Raw genomic sequence first — 25,449 nt, 5'->3', positions numbered from 1 at the left:
AAAATGGATACATGAAATGGTACAGAACAGAGGCAAGATAAAGAATTGTCAATGGGAATTTCCATGGGAATCCTGGCAACATCAAAGGCACGCTCAGGGAAGAACATTTCACGGAAATGGGCCTATGCCATCAGGATCAGAAGACAGTGGTCACCTTTTTGGCCAAGAAAAAGATTTAGCTCAAAACTTTTCCCAACAAAGATCCTTTCTAGAAAAGCTGGCCTTTTGCATAGCCTCAGCTTGTCAGCTCGACCCCCAGCTCTATTGTGTCTCAGTAATTTGCCAAGTAGGAAAATAGGCCAATAGTCAACAACATACCCTCTGATACACAGCCTCGCAGGGTTCATTTCAGGCCGCGGGATTGCGCCGCGGGCGCTGCTAATTCAACTGCATTCGATGCGGCTTTTAAACCCCCATGGGACACCTCGGCGAGCTGTTTGCCTGCAGTATCTGGAGAAATTAAAGACGGACGGACACAAGAAAATTAAAAAGATTACTTGTGATCCTGTATGTTTAAAGAAGGACTATCTGAAAAAAGCTCAACTGCACCTTCTAGCTTGATGGAGGACAGTGAAATGCCCCATCAAGCGGAGGCCAGTACGTTAGTCAATCCTACAGCCCCTGGGCTTAGAAAACAGCGCAAGCTTTATTACCAGCTCTTGCAATAGGGAGTTACAACTGGAAAAAACTGGGAATATTTGATTGAGTAATCGAGATAAGATATATGATTTTTGCAATTCCAAGCACATTTATAAACTCCAGCTCCAAAATATGCTATGGTTAAAGGAGAAAACCCATCCTTCGCCAAGCATAGGGGCAGTTTTATTTCTGAGTGGTCCATGAAATACCACTTTAGGAAGAAACATATATTCGTTTCAAAAAAAGACCAGGCGGTGTAACTCCCCACTTGTGTCATTTAGATAGTCCTCCTTAAACACAGCAGCAAAGTACCGCTGCAGAGCCAGACAAGGAATTGGGGAAGTGCCGCTATGGGAGAGGACGGCCCCCACGGGAACTGCAGGCAAACCCAGAAGCCACAGGCACTGTGAAGACTTTTGAGTGGAGTATGGTGTCCGTAACCTACAACTTATTTACTGGTGAGGCTACTTAGATCCCGGAGAAAGTCCTGAAATGAACCCTGGTTACTCTAAAAAATAGCAAAGTGCATGGACATCAGACCCTAAACAATAACCTTTATGAATACAAGTACAATATAAGTACAAACATTTCAGTCATTTTTTGGATAGGAAAATCTACCACTGAACAAGGAGGCATCAGAGGCTTACACCTGTAATCCTAGCTACTCAAAAGGCTAAGGTCGGAGGGTTGGCTCAGGAAGACACAGCCTCCACTCTTATGCCTCATTAATCAGCTGGAAATGGAAGCATGACCCAAGTGGTAGAGTATCAACCATAAGCAAAAAAGGTAAAAAAACCTAGCAAGAGCTCAAGGCCCTGAGTTCAATCCCCAAAACTAGCATGCACACACCACGCAAGTAAATCAAATATATTTTTAACCTCCTCATAAACGCAGAAGGAAAGCCAAAATCATGAGATTTGATGAAACTACTTCTTTTGATTTTCAACAAATGAAATTCCTTGAAAACCTAAGAAGGCAAGCACAGACACTGACTGGACAGGAGTGAAAACTCAGCCTCAGCCACCCACCTACATGAAGAGATTTACAGACCCAATGTTGTAAGGGACACCAACCTGCCTCCAAGTCAAGCCTTGTGCTCAGGGGCTGATATGCACTTCCTATTCTCCCTAGTCAGAAGCTGTGTCTGATCAGCTATCAGTCACCGAGTAACAGGGAGAAGGGTCTGAGAGGCCCTGTCTCCTACATGCCTCAAGCTCTCCTTTGCCGCTCCACTCATGGAGGCCAGGCCCTAAAGTCTGTTAGAACATAACCACCAGAAACTGGGAACAAGGAATCTGTATTTAGCAATGCTTCTGCACTGCCTTCCATGTAATACACTCCACTGAAGAACCCGATGGCAAATAAAACAGCCATGGCTTTTATAGTTAAAAAGCGTTTTTAAAAATTCAAGAATGCTTCCAAGAAGATCTCCAGAAGGTAAATTCCTCAGCTGCAGAGAGAACATAAGAATGGAAAGCTATGGGCAAATATCCAGCACCCCCAAGTTCCAGGCAGGAGATGTGAAAACCAAGCTGGCAGTGACCTCACCTACTTCTTGTGTAGCTAGACCAAGGGTAGCTGACTGACAGCATTATTATTTTTCCCCCAAAACCTCCACTTAACCCAACTTGGCGCCCAAGTTGGCTTGCAGTAAACCTACAGTCCAAGTCCCATCCTGGAATTATGGCACAAAGAAGCTCTCAGTTACAAAATACAATTGACCAAGGTTTCCTTAAAAGTCCTTCAACTGATCAGCTTCATAATCCTACATACATTACCTCTAATTCTAACTGCATGCACCATTGGCACAGAGCACAGTGAACTTCACAAATTAAGGTAACAGGAACCAGGCGCTAGCAGACAATTCCACGGCATCCCAGGCTCCAAGCTTCCGGGCTACACTATAGCCTTAGAGAAAGGCTCTCAAAGACACATCTGAGAGGCAAAACACTTCTTAGTCTGTTAAATATCCGTTTTCAGTGTGACTTTCCAAGGACTCCATTGAACATATCCACATTTCAACATACACAATTAAGTCTACCTCTTTCCGAAGGACCTAGCCTAAGGACACCTGACAGTACTACAGCAGGGAGCCGTAGCACGTGTCCTCGAGACACAGGTAGTGAACTTTGAAACCATGTCAGTCAGTAGAAGAAATGGCTTTTCACTTACATCTTTCTGGTTGGAGTGGAAAAACCTGAGTGCGAAGTTACAGGACTGGGAGGCAGCAGCGTATTGACCTAGGGATGCGGCGTACCGGGTCAAAAGATAACTAGATGAGAGAAAAGAAAAAAAAAAACAAAACACATTTTCTAACTCTGGTGGCAAATACATGCTTCAAATTACTATGGCAAGGCATACTATGCAAGGTCTCCAACCAAAATAAACTAATACACAGAAATAAATTAAAAAATAAAAATCAAAGTTCATTTGGTTTTATGGGAAACCTAAAGTTCTATGCAATACTTTCTTTTCCTCAATGATGAATAGAACACAAAACTTGTAAGAAAACATAATGCTGTCTTTTCCCCACTTCTGCCCCGATCAGCTGTGGGGCTTGAATCAGGGACTAGGGGCTGTCCCTGAGCTATTTTTTTGGTCAAAGCTATTTGCTCTACCACTTTTGAGCCACACACCCACTTATGCTTTCTGAGTGGTGATAAAGAGTCTCCTGAAAACTTTTCTGCTCCGGCTGGCTCCGAACTGTGATTCTCAGATCTCAGCCCCCTGAGCACCTAGGATTAGACACTGGTGCCTGGCTAATGCTGACTTCTTAAACATCACTGTAAGGGACATTAAATGACCTCAAGTAATAATAGCCAAAACCCAAATCTGAAAGGATGTCTCAATAAGAAGTATATGTGTATTGTGTATGACATAAACACAAATATGTATGCATATAGTATACACACAAAACAAATATGTATGTATGTATACATATAAAAGGATATCTCAGGATAATAAAGTACATATCTCTATTTCAATGAGAAAGAAGACTTCAAAATAATGTGCTGCTGGATAGAGTGGCTCAAGTGTTTAGTCCTGGCTACTCAAGGCTAAGATCAACAGGATCAAGGTTAAAGGCCAACCCAGGCAAAAAGTTCATAAGACTTCATCTCAACCAACAAAAGCTAGACATTGTGGTACATGTCTGTCATTCCAGCTATCCTAGCTATTATGAAGCATAAATACGAAGAATCATGATCCAGGAAAATTCAAACAAAAAAATCACTACTCAAATAAGGCTGGCAACATCGCTCAAATAAAAGACTGCCTGGCCGGGCGCTGGTGGCTCACGCCTGTAATCCTAGCTACTCAGGAGGCTGAGATCTGAGGATCGTGGTTCAAAGCCAGCCCGGGCAGGAGAGACCGTGAGACTCCTATCTCCAATAAACCACCAGAAACCCGGAAGTGGCGCTGTAGCTCAAGTGGTAGAGTTCTCGCCTTGAGCTGAAGAGCTGAGGGACAGCGCCCAGGCCCAGAGTTCAAGTCCCATGACCGACCCAAAAAAAAAGACTGCCTGCCTAACAAGTACAGGCCCTAGTTTAAACCTTAGTACCATCAAAACAATAAGATATGAAGCCAAGTACTGGTGGTTCACACTTGTGAATCCTGGCTACTCAGGAGGCTGAGATCTGCAGATCAAGGCAGACAAAGCTGAGAGACTCTTACCTTCCAATTAACCAGCAAAAAGTCTGAACTAGGGGCTGGGAAGGTGGCTCAGTGGTAGAGCGCTTGCTTTGCATGCATGAGGCCCTGGGTTCGATTCCTCAGCACCACATAAGCAAAAAGAAAAAGCCGGAAGTGGCACTGTGGCTCAAGTGGTAGAGCGCTAGCCTTGAGCTGAAGAGCTGAGGGACAGCGCCCAGGCCCAGAGTTCAGGCCCCACGACCGGACCCCAAAAAAAAAAAAAAAAAAAAACTAGAAATAGGTTGAGGAACAGAGTCAAACCATGAGGGAAAAAGCCAAGCAAGAGCAAAAGCCCCAGTTCTGGCACACAAAAAAAGAAGGTTCAAAATACATATAGTTTGAGTCAGGCACAGGTGGCTCACACCTAGAATCCTAGCTACTCAGGAGACTGAGATCTGAGGTTCACATTAGAAGTCTGCCCAGGCAGGAAAATCCATGAGTCTCTTATCTCCAATTAATCACAGAAAAAGCCAGAAGTGATGCTGTGGTTCAAATGGTAGCATACTAACCTTGAATAAAAAGCTCTTAGGGACAGCACCAAGGCTCAGAGTTCAAGACACCCCCCCGCCCCCCCAGAATACATATAGCTTGTCAGCACACATAGCATTAAAAGGCCCTGGGTTTAATCATTAGCATCAAAAAGAAACTGTATGTAGCTGGATGCTGTCCTTGGGGGAAAAAATGTGACCATTTAATAAATGCAAAATTTTAAATTATCATAAAATCCTGGGTGATAGATGATCTGCAACAAGTCATAGTAGGTGCTAAATTAACATCATGAGCAGTTGTACTGCTCAAATCTAGTCAGAATCCTACATTGCCTTGCTGAGGTGGCTGCCTGCCCATTACTCAGAGTATATACTACCAACCCAATGGTATCATGCTGGATATGTTTAGCATCGAGGCTGGAGTAAAGATCCACCACCGGTTCAAATGCACCCAGCATACAGTAGATTCGAACAAGCAGCAATTTGAACTGAGCGTTGGAAGGGCTGTGGGCTAACCCTTCTTCCAGCAAAGTCAGGGCCTGCCACACCGCAGTCTCATCACCTAAAACCAGAGTAGATCATTATCCCCTGATCTTGACAGCAGAGTTTCTCAAAACAAATAAAGAAAAACCCTTTGATACCATCACCTCCCTTAAGTACTCCACAAATAATTTTAGGTAGCAAGTAATCAATTTTAGTTATAAACCTGTGAACTGAAATAGGAAATTTCCCTAATAGCCCCTCAATTGTTAAGCTAATTCTTAAATATGCCCTCTACAAAAAACTCAAGAGTTACTGGGCACCGGTGGGCTCAAGACTACAATCCTAGCTACTTAAGAGGCTGAAATCTGAATAATGTGGTTTGAAGCCAGCCCAGGTAGGAAAGTCTGTGAAATTTTTAATCACCAATTAACCACCAAAAAGCCAGAAGTGGAGCTGTGGCTCAAGTGGTAGAGTGGTAGCCTTAAGTGAAAAAGTTCAGGCCCTGAGTTCAAGCCCAGGACTGGCACAAAAAATAATAAATAAATAAATACATCAGAACTTACTCCAAAAAATGTACATCTGTGTATATAAAACTGTCTTAGGTAAATAGGCCCATTCTGTTCCATCTACTTATCATATTGCCATTATCATAGCTTTGTATTATTCAAACACACCTGGAAACAAACTAGAGATGTATGAACTTAAAATCATCCTGATTACAGGTAGCAGGATAAATTTAAGTCTTGATTCCTCTATTAGAGCCACTGAAGAGTACAAGAAAGACCTAAAAGCATGAAGCAATTCTTGAGTTACATCCTAAGGAGAGAATCCAGTACTTACAGTCATTAAAAAAAAGGAATCAGAACTGAGTTCTAGTGGCTCACACCTGTAATCCAGGCTGATCTAAAAATGGAGGTTCAAAGCCAGCTGAGGCAGGAAAGTCCATGAGACTCTTAACTACCAATAAGCCAGAAATGGAGGTGTGGCTCAAAGTGGTAGAGCACTAACTAGCCTTGAGCACAAAAGCCTAGGGAGAACGCCCAGTCCCTGAGTTCAAGCCCCAGGACAAAACCGAAGATAATGATGTAACAGCTGGCAAAGCATACTGCAAATAGTTCAATCCAAAGGACAAAAAAACAAAAACAAAAGTAACATTGAAATTATCAGACTCACTTGTTTCTCTCCATACATCAATGAGCACGTGGACAGCAAGGAGACAGTAATAGTCAGAAAATTGCAATTCTGTTTTCAAACAGGATTTTCCTATGAGGAATTAAAAAAAAGTAACATTTGTTCATTTATTACTATTTATTACTGTCCCAAAGGTTTTTTGTTTTCTTTGTGTATGTGTGTGTGTGTGTGTGTATATGTGTGTGTGTGTGTGTGTATGTGTGTGTGTGTATATGTGTGTGTGTGTATATGTGTGTGTGTGTGTGTATATGTGCGTGTGTGTGTGTGTGTGTGCGCATGCGCGTGCACGCCAATCCTGGAGCTGTTTCTGAGCTGTTCTGTTTTGCTCAAGGCTGGCACTCTACCACAGAAGACACAGTTCCACTTTTGGACTTTTGGTGTTTAGAGCTAAGAGTCTCATGAACTTTCCTGCCCAAGCTTCAAACCTTGATCCTCAAATCTCAACATCCAGCATGGCTAAAATTATAGGCATGAGCCACCAGAGGCCCACCCAAAAGATTTTTTTTTTTGTCGGTGTGGGGCCTGAACTCTGGGCCTGGGCACTGTCCCTCAGCTCTTCAGCTCAAGCTTAGCACCCTACCACTTGAGCCACAAAGCCACTTCTGGTTTTTTCTGCTTATGAGTTGCTGAGGAATCGAACCCAGGGCCTCATATATGCAAGGCCAAGCACTCTACCACTGAGCCACCTTCCCAGCCCCCTCCCCAAAAGAGTTTTTAAAGGAAGGAATGTGATGAGAAGAGGAAAGGGAAAAGGAAACAAAAACAGGCTGAGTACCAGAAGAAATGCATAAGGGCTGGGGAAGCAGCTATGTGGTAGAGTTTTGGCTAGCTTATGTGAGGCTCTGAATTCAATTCCTAGTTCTGTGCACTCTGGGTCATGAATGAAAAGATTAGATTATACTCAGCTAGACCAGAGAGAGCCCAAGCGAACACACAGTATTTAGCCTGGACCCAATGTGAAGGTTTCAAAAAGTTTTTAGGTAAAGAATCAAGGCCCATATATAAATAACTATATTAATATCATACACCTTACTTCATCTATTTTTTTTTTCTACCAGTCCTGGGGCTTGAACTTAGGTACTGGATTCTGCCCAAATGTCTCTGTACTCAAGGCTAGTGCTCTACCACTTAGGCCACAGCACCACTTTTGGCTTTTTCTGCATAGTTCTCTGGAGATAAGAGAGGCCAGGCGCCAGTGGTTCATGCCTGTAATCCTAGCTACTCAGGAAACTGAGATCTGAGAATTGTGGTTTAAAGCCAGCCCAGGTAGGAAAGACCATGAGACTCCAGAAAACCAGAAGTGGTGCTGTGGCTCAAATGGTAAAGTGCTAGCCTTGAGCTGAACAGCTGAGGGAGAGCACCCAGGCCCAGAGTTCAAGCCCCATGAGCGACAAAAAAATAAAAATTAAAAGATATATATATATATATATATATATATATATAATGGCTTAAGTGGTAGAGTGTTAGCCTTGATCAAAAGAAGCTCAGGCCCTGGGAAGAAAGAAAGAAAGAAAGAAAGAAAGAAAGAAAGAAAGAAAGAAAGAGAGAGAGAGAGAGAGAGAGAGAGAGAGAGAGAGAGAGAGAGAGAGAGAGAGAGAGAGAGAGATTCCTTTTCTTAACTATAGAGAATATTAAAGCCTATATGTGTGTGTGTGTGTGTGTGTGTTATTCCTTTTCTTAACTATAGAGAATATTAAAGCCTATATCCCCCCAAATATGACAATCATCAACTATGCAATTCATATAAAGCTCCATATAGCAGGAGCTATACTCCCAATTATAATGATCTTAAGCTCCCAGTGTGGGCAGTATCCCCACCCAATAAAATGTGCTCCTTAGCAAGTACAATGAGACATGTGGTGATGGCTGACCAAACAGCTGACTTGGAAGTATAAACAGGTCAGGCAAATACTGGACATCACACAAGGCTACTCACCAAATTCTAGTCCATGCTGGTACCTTAACATCAGTTCTCTGACCACACTCAGTTTCTGATTTTTATCCATAGTGTGGTACAAACCGAGTAACCTCGTCAGCTGCACCACACACAAATGCTGCTGCAGAGCTCGGATGTCAGCAGGCAGTGCAAGCTTATCATCCTCTGTGGGTGTCGACAAAGGAACGACTCCAAGTAACTGATTAATGAACTGCAGAATGAGAAAAAAAAGGAATACAAATCTCAAACTGTAACTCCACAAATAGAAATGGTCTGGATAAAGCTATCAGAAACAAAAACAAAAACATAAATTCCAGATTTAATACACCATTTTCCATCTACTAACAGCTTATAAAGGTGGCTCAGTGGTAGAGTGTTTGCCTAGCATGCATGAAGCCCTGGGTTCCATTCCTCAGTACCACATACACAGAAAAAGCCAGAAGTGGCGCTGGCGCTATAGTTCAAGTGGTAGAAGGCTAGCCTTCAGCAAAAGAGGCTCAGGGACGGGATAGCACCCAGGCTAAGTTCAACCCAACTCCCGAGGAAAAAAAAAAAAAAGATGTCAGGGCAACACAAATGCTGTGACTCAGGTGAACCTAGCACATTCCTTCACTGCTGTCCAAAACTATGACTTGTACCCTTACTACAGGTCTACAGAAATCAAAAACATCATAAAAATATTTCACAAGTTGTGACATCTTGAGTATGTACTAGAGTAATGAAAAGGTATCATAAGGAAGACTTAAAAAAAAAAAGGTAGCCAGGCATCAGTGGCTCACACATATAATTCTAGCTACTCAGGAGGCTGAGATTTAGGGATCGAGATTCATAGCCAGCCCAGGTAGAACATCCATGAGACTCTAAATATACATGAGAAAAGCCAGATGTGGAGCTGTGAACACTACTCTTGAGAAAAAAGCCCAGAGAGAAGGCCCAGGCTCTGAGCTCAAGCCCCAGGACTGGCGCACACACACCATAAACTGCATTTACAATAAATTATTTTGTGGACAGTATTTGGGTTATGAACTCAGGGGCTTTGTGCTTGCTACCACATGATCCATGCCTTCAGCCCTTTTGCTTGCATTGTTTCTGGAATAGGGTCTCATTTTTTTGCCCAGGTTGACTTAGACTAAATCTTCTCATTTATACTTCCCTCAGTGCAGAGAACAGTCATGCACCAACACACTCAGTTTTTATTGGTTGAGGTGAGTTTCTAGAACTTTCTGACCAAAGCTGACTTCTAACCTCCATCCTCCTTATCTCAGCCTCTTGAGTAGGGAGGATTATTGGTGTTGAGCCACTATGCCCAGTGATTTACAAAGAAATTTGCTGGGGGTACAGGTCCTGAGCTCAGGTACTGTTCTACTTTGCTTGCACTTGAGCCTCATCTCCAACTAACACAAAAATCTCCAGTTATCCCAGAATGAAATGATATAATGGGGGTAAGTCTCAAGTGACAGAGCCTAGTAGGCAAAAGTCCTGAGATGGGGGTGTGTGACTCCAGTGGCAGAAAGCCTGCCTTGCAAGCACAAAACCCTGAGTTTGATCCCCAATATCACCAGAAAGAGTAATTTTTAAAAAAGACTCCAATCACCTTCCAGGTGTTCATTCCCACTATAATTTGCCTTGAAGAGAAACTGTGCCTTTGATGTGATAGCACTCAGAGTACTTAACTGACCAGCGAACTCACCATGTACCTCATGTTTGCTGTTCCCACACATTAAGGAAAGGAATCCCAAATGCTTAACCTAGTTTTCATCAACAAAATTCTGAAAGGTACTTACTTTTGTACACTGTGTAGCTGGCAATAGGTCAACAAACACTTTAAGGTCTGTAAAACAACACGGTTTATCTCCAAACATTTTAAAATACTGGAACATCAATTCTTCCGGGTCTCCTAAAAGGGAGAGAAGAAAGTCACTAAATTATCCATAAACTTTAGCAATTTCTAAATCAAATGATTTTTATTTTATAGCATTCATTTTGCTAAGTGCTGGTGGTTCATGCCTATAACTACGGTTTGAAGCCAGCAAAGACAGGAAAGTCCTTGAGACTCTTTAACTCCAATTACCAAAAAAACTAGAAGTAGAGCTGTGCTTCAAAGTGGTAGAACATGCTTATGGCTCATGTCTATATCCTAGCTACTCAGGAGGCTGATATCTGAGGATCACGCTTCAAAGCCACCCCAGGCAGAAAAGTCTATGAGACTCTTATCTACAATTAACAACCAGAAAAATCGAAGTAGTGCTGTGGCTCAAAGTGGTAGAGTGCTAGCCTTGAGCAAAAAGAGCTCAGGGACAGTTCCCACGCCCTGAATCAAGTCCCATGACTAAAAAAAAAAAAAAAAAGGCAAGGGCTCTACCACTGAGCCACCTTCCCAGCCCCGATGTACTGTTCTTTTTTATTTTAATTTTTGGTGGTACTGGGGTTTACACTTAAAGCCTGTTTTCTTTTTTCTTTTGCTCATGCCTATAATCCTAGCTACTCAGGAGGTGATTCGAGGATCAGATTTCTCATCCAGTGGAAGCAGGAAAAGTCCATAAGACTTTTAGTTCCAATTAACCACCAAAAAGTCAGCATAGAGCTATGGCTCAAATGGTACAGCATTAGCCTTGAAGAAAAAAAAAAAAAAAAGCTCGGGACAATGCCCAGGTTATGAATTCAAGCTCCAAGATCAGTACCAAAAACAGTAATAATAAAAATATTAACCAGGCCAGGCACTGGTGGCTCACGCCTGTAATATTAGCTACTCAGGAGGCTAAGAGCTGAGGACCGCGGTTCAAAGCCAGCCTGGGCAGCAAAGTGTCTGTAAGACTCTTAATCTCCTATTAACTACCAGAAAACCAGAAGTGGCACTGTGTCTCAAGTGGTAGAGTGCGAGCCTTGAGCTGAAGAGCTCAGGGACAGTGCTCAAGCCCAGAGTTTAAGCCCCATGACTGACAAAATCATCATCATCATCAATGTAAAAAAGGGGCTAGCAGGCTCCAAATGGAAGAGCATCTACCCAACAAGCATGAAGTCCTGAGTTCAAACACCAGCACTTCCAAGGAAAAGAAGACATGATATCATAGCTATTCAACAAATGTGAAGATCAGGCTAATACCCATACCAGCACATTTGTAAGATATAAGCTGTTGAGTGGAAGAGGGAGCTAGGAAATCCACAGACATTCATGTTCAGATTGCAAAGAAAGTAAGCCTCCATTTCTGTGGCTAATATATCCAGTGAGGTCTAATAATGTAGCCCAAAAGAGGAAGCCAACACAGAACTAAACACTGGCTATGAATAAGCTACAAAGGGAATGACAGAGAAAGAATACTGATTTTAGGATGAACGGCCAAGAACACTAATTAGATAATAAAATGGGTGGAGACCACAGGACAGATGACATACACTGCAGGCGCATTATCACAGGACAAGTGGCCACCAGAACACATGTGGACCAGCCCTAAAAAGGACCAAACGTTCAGTGATAATGAAGTTTTTTAAAAGTTTCTTTGGGTCTCTCTTTTTCAAAAGAATACTGAAAAAAATGACAATTTTTACCTAAGTTTAGTGAATGCCAGAATTTAATTGAAACTATGAGACAGTTACCTTAGGGAAGGCATTCACAACATTGAAAAGTAGCAACAAGGGGCTGGGAAGGTGGCTCAGTGGTAGAGTGCTTGCCTTGCATGCATGAGGCCCTGGGTTCGATTCCTCAGCACCACATAAGCAAAAAGAAAAAAGCCGGAGGTGGTGCTGTGACTCAAGTGGTAGAGCGCTTGCTTTGCATGCATGAGGCCCTGGGTTCGATTCCTCAGCACCACATAAGCAAAAAGAAAAAGCCGGAAGTGGCACTGTGGCTCAAGTGGTAGAGCGCTAGCCTTGAGCTGAAGAGCTGAAGGACAGCGCCCAGGCCCAGAGTTCAAGCCCCACGACCGGACCCAAAAAAAAAAAGAACAGTATATGATCTATTTTCCAGTGAATACTTTCAGATGACTTCAGATTGCTACACTTCATCATCACTGGAATCAGAGGCACTGAGGACATCCCTATGCCTACTCCAGGGTCCACAAACACTGTACCACTTCTTACCCAGCTTGTACTCATCATTACACCCTTGATTTCGTAAACGCCTAATCAGCTCCAGTTTAGCCAGATGTGGTCCTCGGAGATGGCGGGAGCCTCTGGACTCCTCTGTTATCCGGTCTTCTATAAACTTCACAGCCTCTTCTGCTGAATAATGTACTTCTCCTTCTAAAGAGCTGGGTACAAACACATTAAAAAAGGTATTTTATTACCTCTACCGTCCTTCCAAAAGGTTAAAGCCAAGTGGAATTCATTGTTTTCTATGTGGGTAAGAGGGCAAGATGGGTTCATATTTGGTATCGTTTTTTTTTTGTCCAATGATAGGGATTAAACCCAAATGTCAACAACTCAGGGCTTGACCACTGTCCCTGAGCTTCTTTTGCTCAAGGGTAGCGCTCTACCACTTGAGCCACAGAACCACTTCCAGCTTTTTCTGTGTATGTGGTACTAAGGAATCAAACCCAGATTTTCATGCATGCTAGGAAAGCACTCTACTACTAAGCAACATTCCCAGCCCTCAAAGCTATCTTAAATCCACAACTGCTATTTTAGATCTCCTCTACCATAATTCCTATCTTAAACATTATTCCTGCATTCATTATTTTTAAAATATCCCATTTCTGGGCTGGGAAGGTGGCTCAGTTGGTAGAGCGCTTGCCTTGCATGCCTGAGGCCCTGGGTTTGATTCCTCAGCACCACACAAGCAAAAAAGAAAAAAGCCGGAAGTGGCTCTGTGGCTCAAGTGGTAGAGCACTAGCCTTGAGCTGAAGAGCTGAGGGACAGCGCCCAGGCCCAGAGTTCAGGCCCCATGACTGGACACCCCCCCCAAAAAAAATCCTATTTCTGTTTATTATAGTATTACCTATAATAAGAAAGAAAGAAAAAAGAAATAAAAAAAAACAAGTATCATCAATAGAGAAGTTAAATAAATCATCTCTAAGACAGAGGGAAAAAAATGAGAGAAAAAAATCTTACTTTGAAAGGATTTTACAGTTCAGACAGAATTCAATTAGCTTCTGCTAAAAAATAAAAAATAAAAACCTATTTGAAAGTGCTGTTGTAATTCAGGAAAGATGACTTACTGTTCACCTTCAGCGGGAGGGGTCCAGGCCTCTTCAATCAGTCGAAAGACAGAATCGAAATAAGTCAGATAGAACTGCCAGTCATCTGAGCTAAAATCAGATTGAATGATGCACACAGGATTAAATACAAGTTGTGATAAATCTGTCTTATGCACCATGTAGCATTACTTTTGTTCTAAGTTACGTTTCTTTGTAAGTAAGGAATGGTTCACCCATTCCTGTAGAAACTCTGCAACTCTTAAGAGAATATCACTCCAGAAGCATTATCATCAAAGTGAAAGACTTAAAAACAAAAAACAAAACAAACAAACCTGTGTCCCTTCAAAAAAATAACCATGCTGGGTACCACGCCTGTAATCCTAGCTACTCAGGAGGCTGAGAGCTGAGGATCTCAGTTCAAAGCCAGCTCAGGCAGGAAAGGCCGTGAAACTTTTTCTTTTTTTGGGGGGTCTGGTCATGGGGTCTGAACTGGGCCTGGGTGCTGTCCCTCAGCTCTTCAGCTCAAGGCTAGCACTCTACCACTTGAGCCACAGCGTCACTTTCGGCTTTTTAATTTTTGCTTATGTGGTGCTGAGGAATCGAACCCAGGGCCTCATGCATGCAAGGCAAGCACTCTACCACTGAGCCACCTTCCCAGCCCCAAGGCCGTGTAATTCTTATTCCCAATAAACCACCAGAAAACTGGAAGTGGTCCTATGGCTCAAGTGGTAAAGCGCTAGCCTTGAGCTGAAGAGCTGAGGGACAGCGCCCAGGCTATCAAAGAAAAGTAACCTTGTTGTTTGGTTAGTTGGCTGGTTTTTGCACTTACTAGGGAGGTATTTTACTACTTGAGACATGGAGCCAGCACAGTTTTTTCCAATTGGTTTTTAGGGTAAGTTTTGTACTTTTACCCAGGCTGGCCTCATACCTCTATCTTCCTATTTGTTTCTTGTTAGCTAAGCCCATGCCATCTCAACCCAGCTTTTTTTGGTTGAGATAAGAGTGTTACAAACCTTTTGCCTGAGCTGGGCTTGAACTGCAAGCCTCTCAATCTTTATCTCTTAAACAGCTAGGGTTACAGGCATAAGCCACCTTGCCCAACCTAGAAATTTTACTTAATAGATGACTGTCCAAATGAGCTCTGTTTTTTTTTTTTTTTTTGTCGGCCGTGGGGCTTGAACTCTGGGCCTGGTTACTGTCCCTCAGCTCTTCAGCTCAAGGTGAGCGCTCTACCACTTGAGCTACAGCGCCACTTCCGGTTTTCTGGTGGTTTATTGGAGATAGGAGTCTCACGGTCTCTCCTGCCCGGGCTGGCTTTGAACCGCGATCCTCAGATCTCAGCCTCCTGAGTAGCTAGGATTACAGGCGTGAGCCACCAGTGCCCGGCTTATGAGCTCTTCCTATATAGGAGGTGGTGTCCTAAGAAGGAAGACTCTTTTGGGCCAATATTGGTTGCAATACATTTATAATATTCAGCATTCATTCTCCAGGTCTAGCCACCATGGTGACATTAAGTACCATTGCACCTCCTTAGCAAAAGATGAAGGCTCTTCGAAAACTTGCTTTTTAAAAATACCAATGAGGAAGTGGCACTGTAGCTCAAGTGGTAGAGCGCTCGCCTTGAGCTGAAGAGCTAAGGGACAACGCCCAGGCCCAGAGTTCAAGCCCCACGACCAACAAAAGAAAAAAAAAAATGGAATCTTAAAAATACCAATGATACAACTACTGAGAGAATTTTCTCTCTACCTAGAAATCTCAAAATACACAGGCACAAAAATTGTCAATAATGAGTCCAGGAAACCCAATGATGATCTCAGCACAAAATCCAGGATCTACTCACTTTTTCAGTAAAAGGCGCCGGGAAAGAGCGTTGCACTCCGGCCACCTGCTCAGCTTCTTGTACATAGCCATGCATTTGTTCTCTCGACTCTGAATCTCACTTGTCAACTTCTCTATAACACAAAGTTACGAAAGTTGGTGAGTTGGTGCCATTTCCACCCCAAACCAGAAAAAAGTCCAATCATAAATGGGAAAAGGTTTCATTTTCCTTATTTACTCCTTAAAAAATGGGATTGCTCTTAAACCCAAGCTTATAATAAAGATTTCACTTAAGAGAACAAAGGAGGGGCCCTGGGTTCAATTCCTCAGCACCATATAAACAGAAAAAGCTGGAAGTGGCACTGTGGCTCAAGTGGTAGAGCGCTCACCTTCAGCTAAAGAGCTGAGGGACAGGGGTCAGGCCCAGAGTTCAAGCCCCATGACCAACCCCTCCCCAACAAAAAGAGAAAGCAAAGGATATTTCTAATGCTAAATTTTTATAATTGCTTTGTCAGTTAAAAACAAGGGTGCACTGGGCTAGGAATGTGGCTTGGTGGTAGAGTGCTTGCCTAGCATACATGAAGCCCTGGGTTCAATTACTGGGAAAAGCCAGAAGTGGTGCTGTGGTTCAAGTGGTAGAGTGCTAGCCTTGAGCAAAAGAAACTCAGGGACAGTGAGTGCCCAAGCCCTGAGTTCAAACCCCAAGAGTGGCCAAAAAGGAAAAAAAAAAAAAAAAGAGGTATACAATGGAGATTGTGTATGTGGAAGACTCATAAAACTACTCCAACAAATTTAGCCCAGGCAAACAGTTGGGGTTTTTTTTGTTGTTTTTTTTTTGAGGGGGGGGAGTCGTGGGACTTGAACTCAGGGTCTGGGCACCATCCCTGAGCTCCTTTGCTCAAGTCTAGTGCTCTACCACTTTGAGCCACAGTGCCACTTCCAGTTTTCTGGTGGTTCACTGGAGAGCCTCAGAGACTTTCCTGCGCAGGCTGGTTTTGAACCATGATCTTGAAATCTCAGCCTTCTGAGTAACTAGGATTACAAATATGAGCCACCAGTGCCTGGCACAGTTCTTTTGTGTATGTGTTTGTGTGCATGCATGTGACTGTATGCACTGAAGTGGTGCCAGAAAAATTAATTAACAACATATAGAAAAATCTGTAAGAATTTGTAATCAAAGTTATCAATCACAAGTGAATCCATAACATTTTAACATGTTTATTTTTTATGAGAAAAAATTTAGCACAATAAATAATTTTTATGCTTAAAGAGAAAAAAAATTCAGGAAAACTTTTAAAATTACCTCCTAATTTCCCCCTAATGACATCCAAGGCTTGCTGGTACTTCCCCAAGCGTTCCAGGATCATATAATAAAGTTCAACCTTACAGAAGACATAAATGAGGACAACCATTGCAATTTTTCAATAATAACATGATCACGTGTATGTTTTTGTTGGTTTTTTTTTTAACACTTATTTAATAGAACACTATCCTCCAGTGACATGAAACTTCCCACCCACACATCTCATCCTAGGGTATTTGCTAAAGACCAGAAAGCTTCAATTATAGGCAGGGCAGAGATGGAGAGGCTAGATGAAACTAGACTAGAGTTAACAGTACTTTAGCACAATATTGTGAGACTACTAAAATCACACTCACCTCAGCCTCAGCTTCGATCTTGTCCTCTTTCACCATTTTTTCTACCATTCTCTCGGCAAGGGGCAGAAACATGGTTTTAGACAGGTTTTCATCCTGTGCTGATATAGACTAGAAGGGGAAAAATAAATGTTTCATTCTAACTTTTCCCCTGCTTGCACTATTCCTATTAACACGCAACTCTGGCTTATAACTGTTGATCCAACGTGTCACATAGCTGATCTACTCTGAACCTGCCAACTGGACATCTAAGAGATTATGTGCTTTACAAGAGATTCCTTCACCACAGCTTCACCAACCAGTGCATTTTTGAGATGCTAGACTTCCACCATGACATATCCCTGCATTTCTTTAGAAACATAGGCCCTGTATAAGCTTGTCATACGTCAACAATGTCCTCAGCTGTAAGGAAGGAGAAATGCCGATTCTTCTCATTTATAGTTACTGGCTACAATTACCTTAAATACTGTCTGATCCCAGAATGCCTATTCTTAATCACTACATTTTAACTATTCTTCCGCATCTTCTCCTACAAAGAATCTCACTTTGCTGCTTACAGTAAGCATCTCCATTCCACAAAAGAGCAAGCCAAGGCTCAGAAAGGAAAACACTAAATGAAGGCTGACCCATTCAATGACTGCTCACTCACCTCTAACACTGCCTCTATCATCTCCAGACTGAGCTTCATGACTGACCAAATAATCCAGCAATGGATCAAACACTCAGGGGAAATTGAGTCTCTGTTATGTACAAATAAAATACCAGGCCTAAGGCCTGGTATCCCAGAACTCAGGAGGCAGAAGCAGCAGGATCTCCAGTTTTAGCCTAACCTGGGCTACTTAGAGTTCAAAGCCAGCCTGGGCTGTGTAGAAGAAAGGAGGGAAGAAGCGAAAGAAGTGGAAGAGAAGGAGGAGGAAGAGGAGAAAAAAGATACCAAGTATCCCTACCTAGGAAAATCACCTGACAATAAGTCTTATATTTAACACTCACTGCAGTACGTTCAGAAACACTTTAAGAAAATAAATTTTTAAAGACATACTTTGATGCATTCCAAATGCCATACTCACTTGCATAATTAAGCTCATCACAGACCAAAAGTAGTAAGGGTTTTTGGGGACAATCTTATATAGAGCCATGCCAGCCTGAAAGAGAGCCATTAAATTAGAATAACTAATTTAGAAAATATCACATAGAGATCAATTAATAAGCTAGGTATGAAGGAAACAATAAATAAAAATAATCTAGGTACGTAGAAGAAGTTTCCTAAAAGACCAGCATCACATTTACATATCCCAGATGAGAGCCAAGTTACTTAATGATGACAGCAGTCATCAGAAGGGGGTTCTACATCTTGAGTGCTATTTTCACCTTTCCAACTATCTTATTCTAAGAGAAAAGTCCAAATATTCACAGACTACAACATGATCTAATACAGTTCTACAGGCTACCATGCAAACACACAAGTCTTACAAATATTTATCAGTAAGCAATCATTCCTGAAAATGCCACAATAACCATTTATAGTAAAACAAAGAAAAGCAGATAGTAATAAGGCAGCGTGGCACATGCCTGTAATCTGGGCACTAATGAATCAAAGGATGGAATATCAAGAGTTTAAAGGCCAGGCTGGACTATATAGTACCAAACAAGCAAACAACAGAAAAAGAAAACAAAAAACCTCAAACAGAATATTTAAACATCAAAATCAAGAGTACAAGGACATAAATCAAAAATAATTCTTAAATTAGGGAAACAGTTAGGTTCTTTCAAGATAGCAATCAAAATTAAGCCTTTCATTGTGAAATGTACAATATGCAGCATTACTTCAAATCAGGGACATGACAAAATGAAATAATATACTTATTCAAGCATATCTGAGAACGTATTCATAATGAGCTAACTAGAAGCTAGAAGTCTGTTTACTAATCATCATAGTCACTGTTTTATGTCTTTTACTCTTCTGCCAACTGTCAATCCACTTCCAAAGTTACATGAGCCCCAATAAAGCTCTAAAAGTTAAGAAAAGAACTCTTGAAATCCTAGGTTTCATCCCCTGTAAGGCCAAAGGGTGTAGGGGGGAGGGGGAGGGGAGTAGCAAGCGGAGAAGGAAGGGGAGAGAGAGAAGAAAGAGAAGCTAGGAAGATATGATAAATACACAACTGCAATTTAATTAACAATAAAAATGCATACTAAAATACCATGGCAGTGCTGGGAATGTGGCTCAGTGGTAGAGTACTTGCTTAGCATGCATGAAGCCCTGGGTTCCTCAATACCACAAAAAGAGATAAAGCTGGAAGTGGTGCTGTGGCTCAAGTGGTAGAGTGCTAGCCTTGAACAAAAGCAGCCCAGGAACAGTGCCTAGGCCCGGATTTCAAGCCCCAGGACTGGCAAAAAAAAAAAAAAAAAAAAAAACACCATGGTATGGTAGGCTTTTCCAAGAAAAATTTAGTTAAGTTTATTTCCTTTCTACTTTCTTTAAGGAAAACTGGGAGGAGACTGGTATGTGTAAAGCCTCTAGGAAGCAGCACTCGTTCAGCAGTCAGACAGGTGCTGCCAGGCAAAGACCTGAGGTGAGGCTGTGGATGCAAGAACAAATATTTGGCTGGGGGTAAGTAACTACATCAGTTCTAAGATGGGAAAAATATCAAAATAAGTAAAAAAAAAACCTAGGTGAAGTTCAGAGGTAGCTTAGCAAACACGGGGTCTGTGTCCAATTCCCAGAACCCCTAAAAAAAAAATAAAAAAATAAAGGGCTGAGATGTAGCTCAGTAATAGAATACCTGCTCAGCATGTATGTGCAAGGACCTAATTATAATCTCCAGCACAATTTTTAAAAGGTGGGGGAGATCTTTGGAGGCATGGCTCAGGTGGTAGAGCCCACCTAGCAAGAACCTAGCAAGCACCTTGCAAACACCTAGCAAGCACCTTGCAAGCACCTAGCAAGCACCTTGCAAGCACCTAGCAAGCATAAGATGGAATTCAAAATCCATGTGCCAGTGGTTCACACCTATAATCCTAGCTACTCAGGAGACTAAGATCTGAAGAGCAAGGTTGAGGCCAGCCCAGGCAAGAAAGTCCATGAGTCTAATCTCCAATCAACTTGTGGGGGGAAAAGCCAGAAGTGGAGCTGTAGGCTCAAGTGGTAGAGTAAAAAGAAAAGCTCAGAGACAATACCCAGACCCCCAGTTCAAGCCCCAGGACTGGCACAGAAAAAAAGGAAGGAAGGAAGGAAGGAAGGAAGGAAGGAAGGAAGGAAGGAAGGAAGGAAGGAAGGAAGGAAGGAAGGAAGGAAGGAAGGAAGGAAGGAAGGAAGGAAAAGGGGTTGCAAGGCAGACTGTGGGTATCTTTGTTGAGAAGTCTTTGAAAAGGACTCTATAGAAAGCAGGGAAATGATACATATAAATCAACTTTTCAGGGAATTCTATGTTAGCACTACTGTGCAGACAGAAAACAGGAAGAAAGGAGGCATTAAACAAGGATGAGGTAGATCAAAAAGAGAAGAGGTCTGAAAGCAATATGGAGTATATTCCAAAGGATTGGACAGACAGCCTAGGATGGCCTGAAGTCCCTGTAGCTGAGACTGGGGTACACACACTGGAGGAATGGGATGAAAACCGTTAGAAACAGTCTGACATCATAACTGTTAATGAGCTTTTTGTGTGGGTGTTTCATTCTTCTCCAATGTCAGCTTTACCAATACACTAGTTCAGACAGGTCCATGTCAATGAAGCTCCCTCAAATACACATACAAAACACTAACTGGCAAGAAGCTGCCTCAGGAAAATATTAAAAACAAAAAGTCACTCAAACAATGAAGACTTTTTTTCCCCTTCTAAAAAATCTCACCATGGCCTGGCCCTAGCAGTTCAAGCCTGTAATCCTAGTTACTCAGGAGGTGAGATCTAAGGATTGAGGCAAAAAGCCAGCCTGGGCAGAAACGTCCATGAAATTCTTATCTCAAGTAAACAAGCCAAAAGCCAGAAGTGGAGCTGTGACTCAAGCAGAAGAGTATCAGTCTTGAGCAGAGAAAACCAAGAGTGCAAAGCACTGAATTCAAGCTCCAGTGCTGGTACAAATTTAAAAATAACCACAACAACAATGAACAAAAATAAAAACCCCAGCAGATTAGAGTTGTCCAGAGAGCATGGCTCAGCAGCATTGCGTTAGTTAAACATGAGGCCTAAGTTCAAACCCAAGTGCCACCTAAAATTTAAAAAACAAAAACAAATTCCAGAAGGCTACAAACACTTAAATTTACAAACTAGATGAAACTTTAAAATTATTCTCCCGATAATCTATTCATTTCAGATTGCTATCTGATGCAGTGGGACAGTTACCGAAACCAAACGAAACATACCATTTAAGCCACACAAGAACAATCAACTCTTTCTCAAATAAGACACCTTTAATAAATGTGGCTGATCACCACAAACCAACATATAATTTTAATTCTCTACACACACACACACACACACACACACACACACAGCAATTAAACCACATTACCACTTAACAGTAACCCCACAGCCCGATAGATATGGGGCTCAAGTTACCTGTTGCATTTTCTTGTATTCCCCTACTCTGGCATAGGCCATGAAGAGGTGCGAGTGGTATTCCTCACTATTGGGAACTTTCTTCACAGCTGCCTCATAAAGTTTTGTAACTAACTCCGCTAAGACAAAGAGAAATAAAAACTTCAGCATGCTTCAATAATCAAAGCAAATCCTAACAGCATTTAGTGTTCTCTCTATTTGGTACAAATGGAGGTGTGCTACCAGTGAGGAGGAGGAACGCATTCGCTTTGCCTTTACATCATCTGATATTCACTTTTTTTTTTTGATGTGTATGTGTACAGGTCCTGGGGCTTGAACTCAAGGCCTGGGTACTCTCCTTGAGCTTTTTCTTACTCAAGGTTAGCCCACTAGAGCCACAGCTCCACTTCTAGCTTTTTGGATAGCTAACTGGAGATAAGAGTCTCACAGACTTTCTTTCCTAGATTGGCTTCAAACTGCAATCCTCAGATCTCAGCCACAGGCATGACCCACCAGCATCTGGCTGATACTGACTCTACTAGCTGTTGTTTGGCAGAAGCACAAAGTAGCTCAGATCACCTCATTACATTTACAACATACAACAGCAGCCAGGACCCGCTCTGTCTCCTTCCTAATTCTTTCCCCTAGTACTTCATTGTTAAATTGTTTTAGTTCCACTCAGAGACATGAAATCTGGATATTGAGGCTCAAAGCCAGCCTTGGCAGGAAAGGTCAGTCCATGAGACTGACCCACAAAAGATATCCAGGCAAAAGACAGAAGTAGAGGTGTGGCTCAAGTGACAGAGCGGAGTGCTCAAGCCCTGGTACTAGCACCAAAAACAAAAGTGAAAACAAGGGGAAAAGACTTCATTTAGCAAATCATAATGACACAAATAAACTCACTTAAAACTTCATTCCACTTCATGGAACCTAACTCTCGTAAATATATTTTCTGTTCAAGAGCTTCCATCAACAAGCCCTGGCTACTGTGTCAATCTAACTACTGTCATCATGTAAATCATGGCTGATACCTAAACCAGACAAAGCAAATAGAGAAGTCCTCAGAAAAGGGGACAGCCTATGCTTCGCAGTGGAAAGAAAGCAACATACGCCGATGCATCTCCCGGTAGAGAATGGTCAGTGCTTGGAGTGAGTTGTCATCTGTGGGCTCCAGAGCGGCCACTTCCTGAGCCAGAGTGAAAGCTTCCTCTTGCTTTCCAGTTCTCTGTAAACCAATTGCCTTTAGGACCTACCAGCAAGGAAAGAAATGTCAGTTTTGCTTGTTTTTTTTTGAGGATGGGGGGGGGGGGAGTAGTACTGTGGTTTGAACTAAGAGCTTCATACTTGCTAGATAAGCAATCTACCACTTTAGCAATGCGTCCTACCAAATCCATTTTTAAAATGAAAAGCTGAGCTGGGTGCCAGTGGCTCATGCCTGTAGTCCTAGCTACTCAGAGGCTGAGATCTGAGGATCATGGTTCAAAGCCAGCCCAGACAGCAAAGTCTGTGAGACTCTTATCTCCAATTAACCACTCAGAAAAAGCTAGAAGTGGCACTGTGGCTCAAGTGGTAGAACACTAGCCTTGAGCACAAAGAGGTTCAGGGACAGCTCCCAGGTCCTGAGTCAAGCTCCAAGACCACCAAAAGAAGAAAAGGAAAAGCTGAGACAGGAGAAAGAAATGGAGAGTTCAAGGTCAATCCCTAAGGCAAGCTTATGTGGCAGTTTATGGATCAGCACAATCTTAAATTTAAACCTTAAATATGATATAATTTAAGATTTCTTCCTATTTGCTTAGTTTTTTGTTGTTGTTTTTTTTTTTTTGGTCAGTTGTAGGGCTTGAACTCTAGGCCTGAGCGCTGTCCCTCAGCTCTTCAGTTCAAGGCGAGAGCTCTACCACTTGAGCTACAACGCCACTTCCCGTTTTCTGGTGGTTTATTGGAGATAAGAGTTTCATGGACTTTCCTGCCCAGGCTGGCTTTGAACGGCAATCCTCAGATCTCAGCCTCCTGAGTAGCTAGGATTACAGGCGTGAGCTACTGGTGCCTGGCTATTTTTGTTTTTTGAGAGTAGTTTTTTGTTTGTTTGGGGGGGGGGGCATTGTTCTGGGGATCAAACCTCGAGCCTTGTACATTCTAGACAAGCACAATACTTGCTGGTACCTTTGCTCAGGACTGCCTCCAACTCAAGATCCTCCTGTCCCCTGAGATTACAGGAGTGTACCAACTGCCAGACAGACCTTAATTTAGTCATACTAAGAGTGTATAGTAGCCACATAGGGCATGCTATAAAATATTCTAAAAATGGCACAAATACATCTCCTTTCTTTAAGGAACTTAAAAAAAAAAAAAAGCTGGAGATGTGGCTCAAGTGGTGGAGTATTTGCCTAGAAAGCTCAATGCAAATGTAAACAATCCCAAAGCTCCAACTTCAAACTCCAGTACTGCCAAAAATAGTAATAGGGCTGGAAATGTGGCTTAGTGGAACAGTGCTTGCTTAGCATGCATGAAACCCTGGGTTCGATTCCTCAGTACCACATAAACAGAAAAAGCCAGAAGTGGTACTGTGGCTCAAGTAGTAGAGTGCTAGCCTTTAGCAAAAAGTAGCTCAGGACAAGGCCCAGGCCCTGAATTCAAGCTCCAGTACTGGGGGAAAAAAAATAGTAATAATAATAGTCTTTAACTCCTTCATGGGAAGCAGGAAAGGTTTCTATTTCTCCCTCCTTTAACCTTATTTTTATACTTAAAAAATTTTGCTAAAAGGAAAAAAAAAAGTTGTAAAAAAGGAAAGTCCAATTAAGAATTACAAATATAACCATATATATGAACACTCGAGCTCAAAAAAACTTACCTTAGCACAGTGAAGATCCTTGTGTTTCTTCAACAATTTGTCTGCCTGCTGAATTGCCATTTTATTATTCCCATTATCAAGATAATCTACAAAGAGAAAATATGTTATAGTCATTACATTCCTACAGCAAAAAATACAAAAAATGGGTGGCATTTGCAGGGAAATGGATGGAGCTAGAAGGAATCATGTTGAGCGAGGTAAGCCAAGAACGAAGAGACAAACAGTACATGGTCTCCCTGATAAGTGGATGATGAATCCAAAAGGTTAGGTGATATGACAAAACTAACAGGACTTAAGAAACAAAGAACTCCCACTCATCTGGTTGAACCACTACTAAATATCCCCATGCTGCTGATCACATATATGGTATATAACATATGAGCACCGTTATATATTACAGACTGTGATAGACAATTTGCTCCAGGAAAGTTAGAATGAACTTGTGACTTTAAATGAGCATCATTATTCCACAATACTGTGAATTTCCGGAAATTAAGTAATCACTTAATCACGATCCAAAAAAAAAAAAAAAAAAAAAAGAACCTTGGGGAAGGGAGGGAGGGAGGGGATGGTAGGGGGAAAACAATGGAGGGGGTAACAATGTTCAAGAGGAAGTGGAAGTGTACTCATTACCTCACTCATGTAACTGTAACCCTCTGTATAGTATCTCTACAATAAAAAAAATTAAAAAAAAAAAAAAATAAATCATATGCATGTAAGTTGGAAAAAAAAAAAAAAAAAAAAAAAAATACAAAAAATGGGGGAGGGAGGTTGTTCACATGGTAAAGGACCTGCTTAGCAAGCATGAGTCTCAGAGTTCAACTGCAATACTGAAAAAAAAAGAACTAACCACCAGGTACTGGTGGCTCAAACCTGTAATTCTAGCGACTCAGGAGACAGATCTGAGGATCATGGTTCAAAGCCAGCCTAGGCAGGAAAGTCTGTGAGACCCTAATCTCTAGTTAACTACCAAAAAAACGGAAGTGGAGTTGTAGCTCAAAGTGGTAGAGGCTAGCCTTTTACAAAAGACTCAGGG

General features: G+C 42.1%; 1 protein-coding gene across 1 annotated transcript in view; it reads right to left on the bottom strand.

Annotated features, from left to right (window-relative positions):
- Positions 1-25,449, bottom strand: part of LOC138826372 (N-alpha-acetyltransferase 25, NatB auxiliary subunit) — a 47,989-nt gene that overhangs the window by 12,367 nt on the left and 10,173 nt on the right. Inside the window, exons 2-15 of the mRNA XM_070021466.1 lie at positions 24,414-24,499; positions 22,676-22,814; positions 21,587-21,705; positions 18,101-18,175; positions 17,037-17,144; positions 16,681-16,759; positions 15,400-15,511; positions 13,581-13,670; positions 12,505-12,674; positions 10,212-10,324; positions 8,428-8,638; positions 6,474-6,563; positions 5,199-5,379; positions 2,812-2,911 (exon numbers count right to left, since the gene is read on the bottom strand). Coding sequence (XP_069877567.1) covers positions 2,812-2,911; positions 5,199-5,379; positions 6,474-6,563; positions 8,428-8,638; positions 10,212-10,324; positions 12,505-12,674; positions 13,581-13,670; positions 15,400-15,511; positions 16,681-16,759; positions 17,037-17,144; positions 18,101-18,175; positions 21,587-21,705; positions 22,676-22,814; positions 24,414-24,499 — 1,673 coding nt within the window. The remainder of the gene's footprint in view (positions 1-2,811; positions 2,912-5,198; positions 5,380-6,473; positions 6,564-8,427; positions 8,639-10,211; positions 10,325-12,504; positions 12,675-13,580; positions 13,671-15,399; positions 15,512-16,680; positions 16,760-17,036; positions 17,145-18,100; positions 18,176-21,586; positions 21,706-22,675; positions 22,815-24,413; positions 24,500-25,449) is intronic.

Source organism: Dipodomys merriami, unplaced genomic scaffold (assembly GCF_024711535.1).
Source record: "Dipodomys merriami isolate MVZ:Mamm:240054 unplaced genomic scaffold, mDipMer1.0.p SCAF_142, whole genome shotgun sequence".
In the NCBI taxonomy this organism is placed as follows: domain Eukaryota; kingdom Metazoa; phylum Chordata; class Mammalia; order Rodentia; family Heteromyidae; genus Dipodomys; species Dipodomys merriami.
Note: the sequence above shows the minus strand (reverse complement) of the source record. Positions and strands in the feature narration are given on the sequence as shown.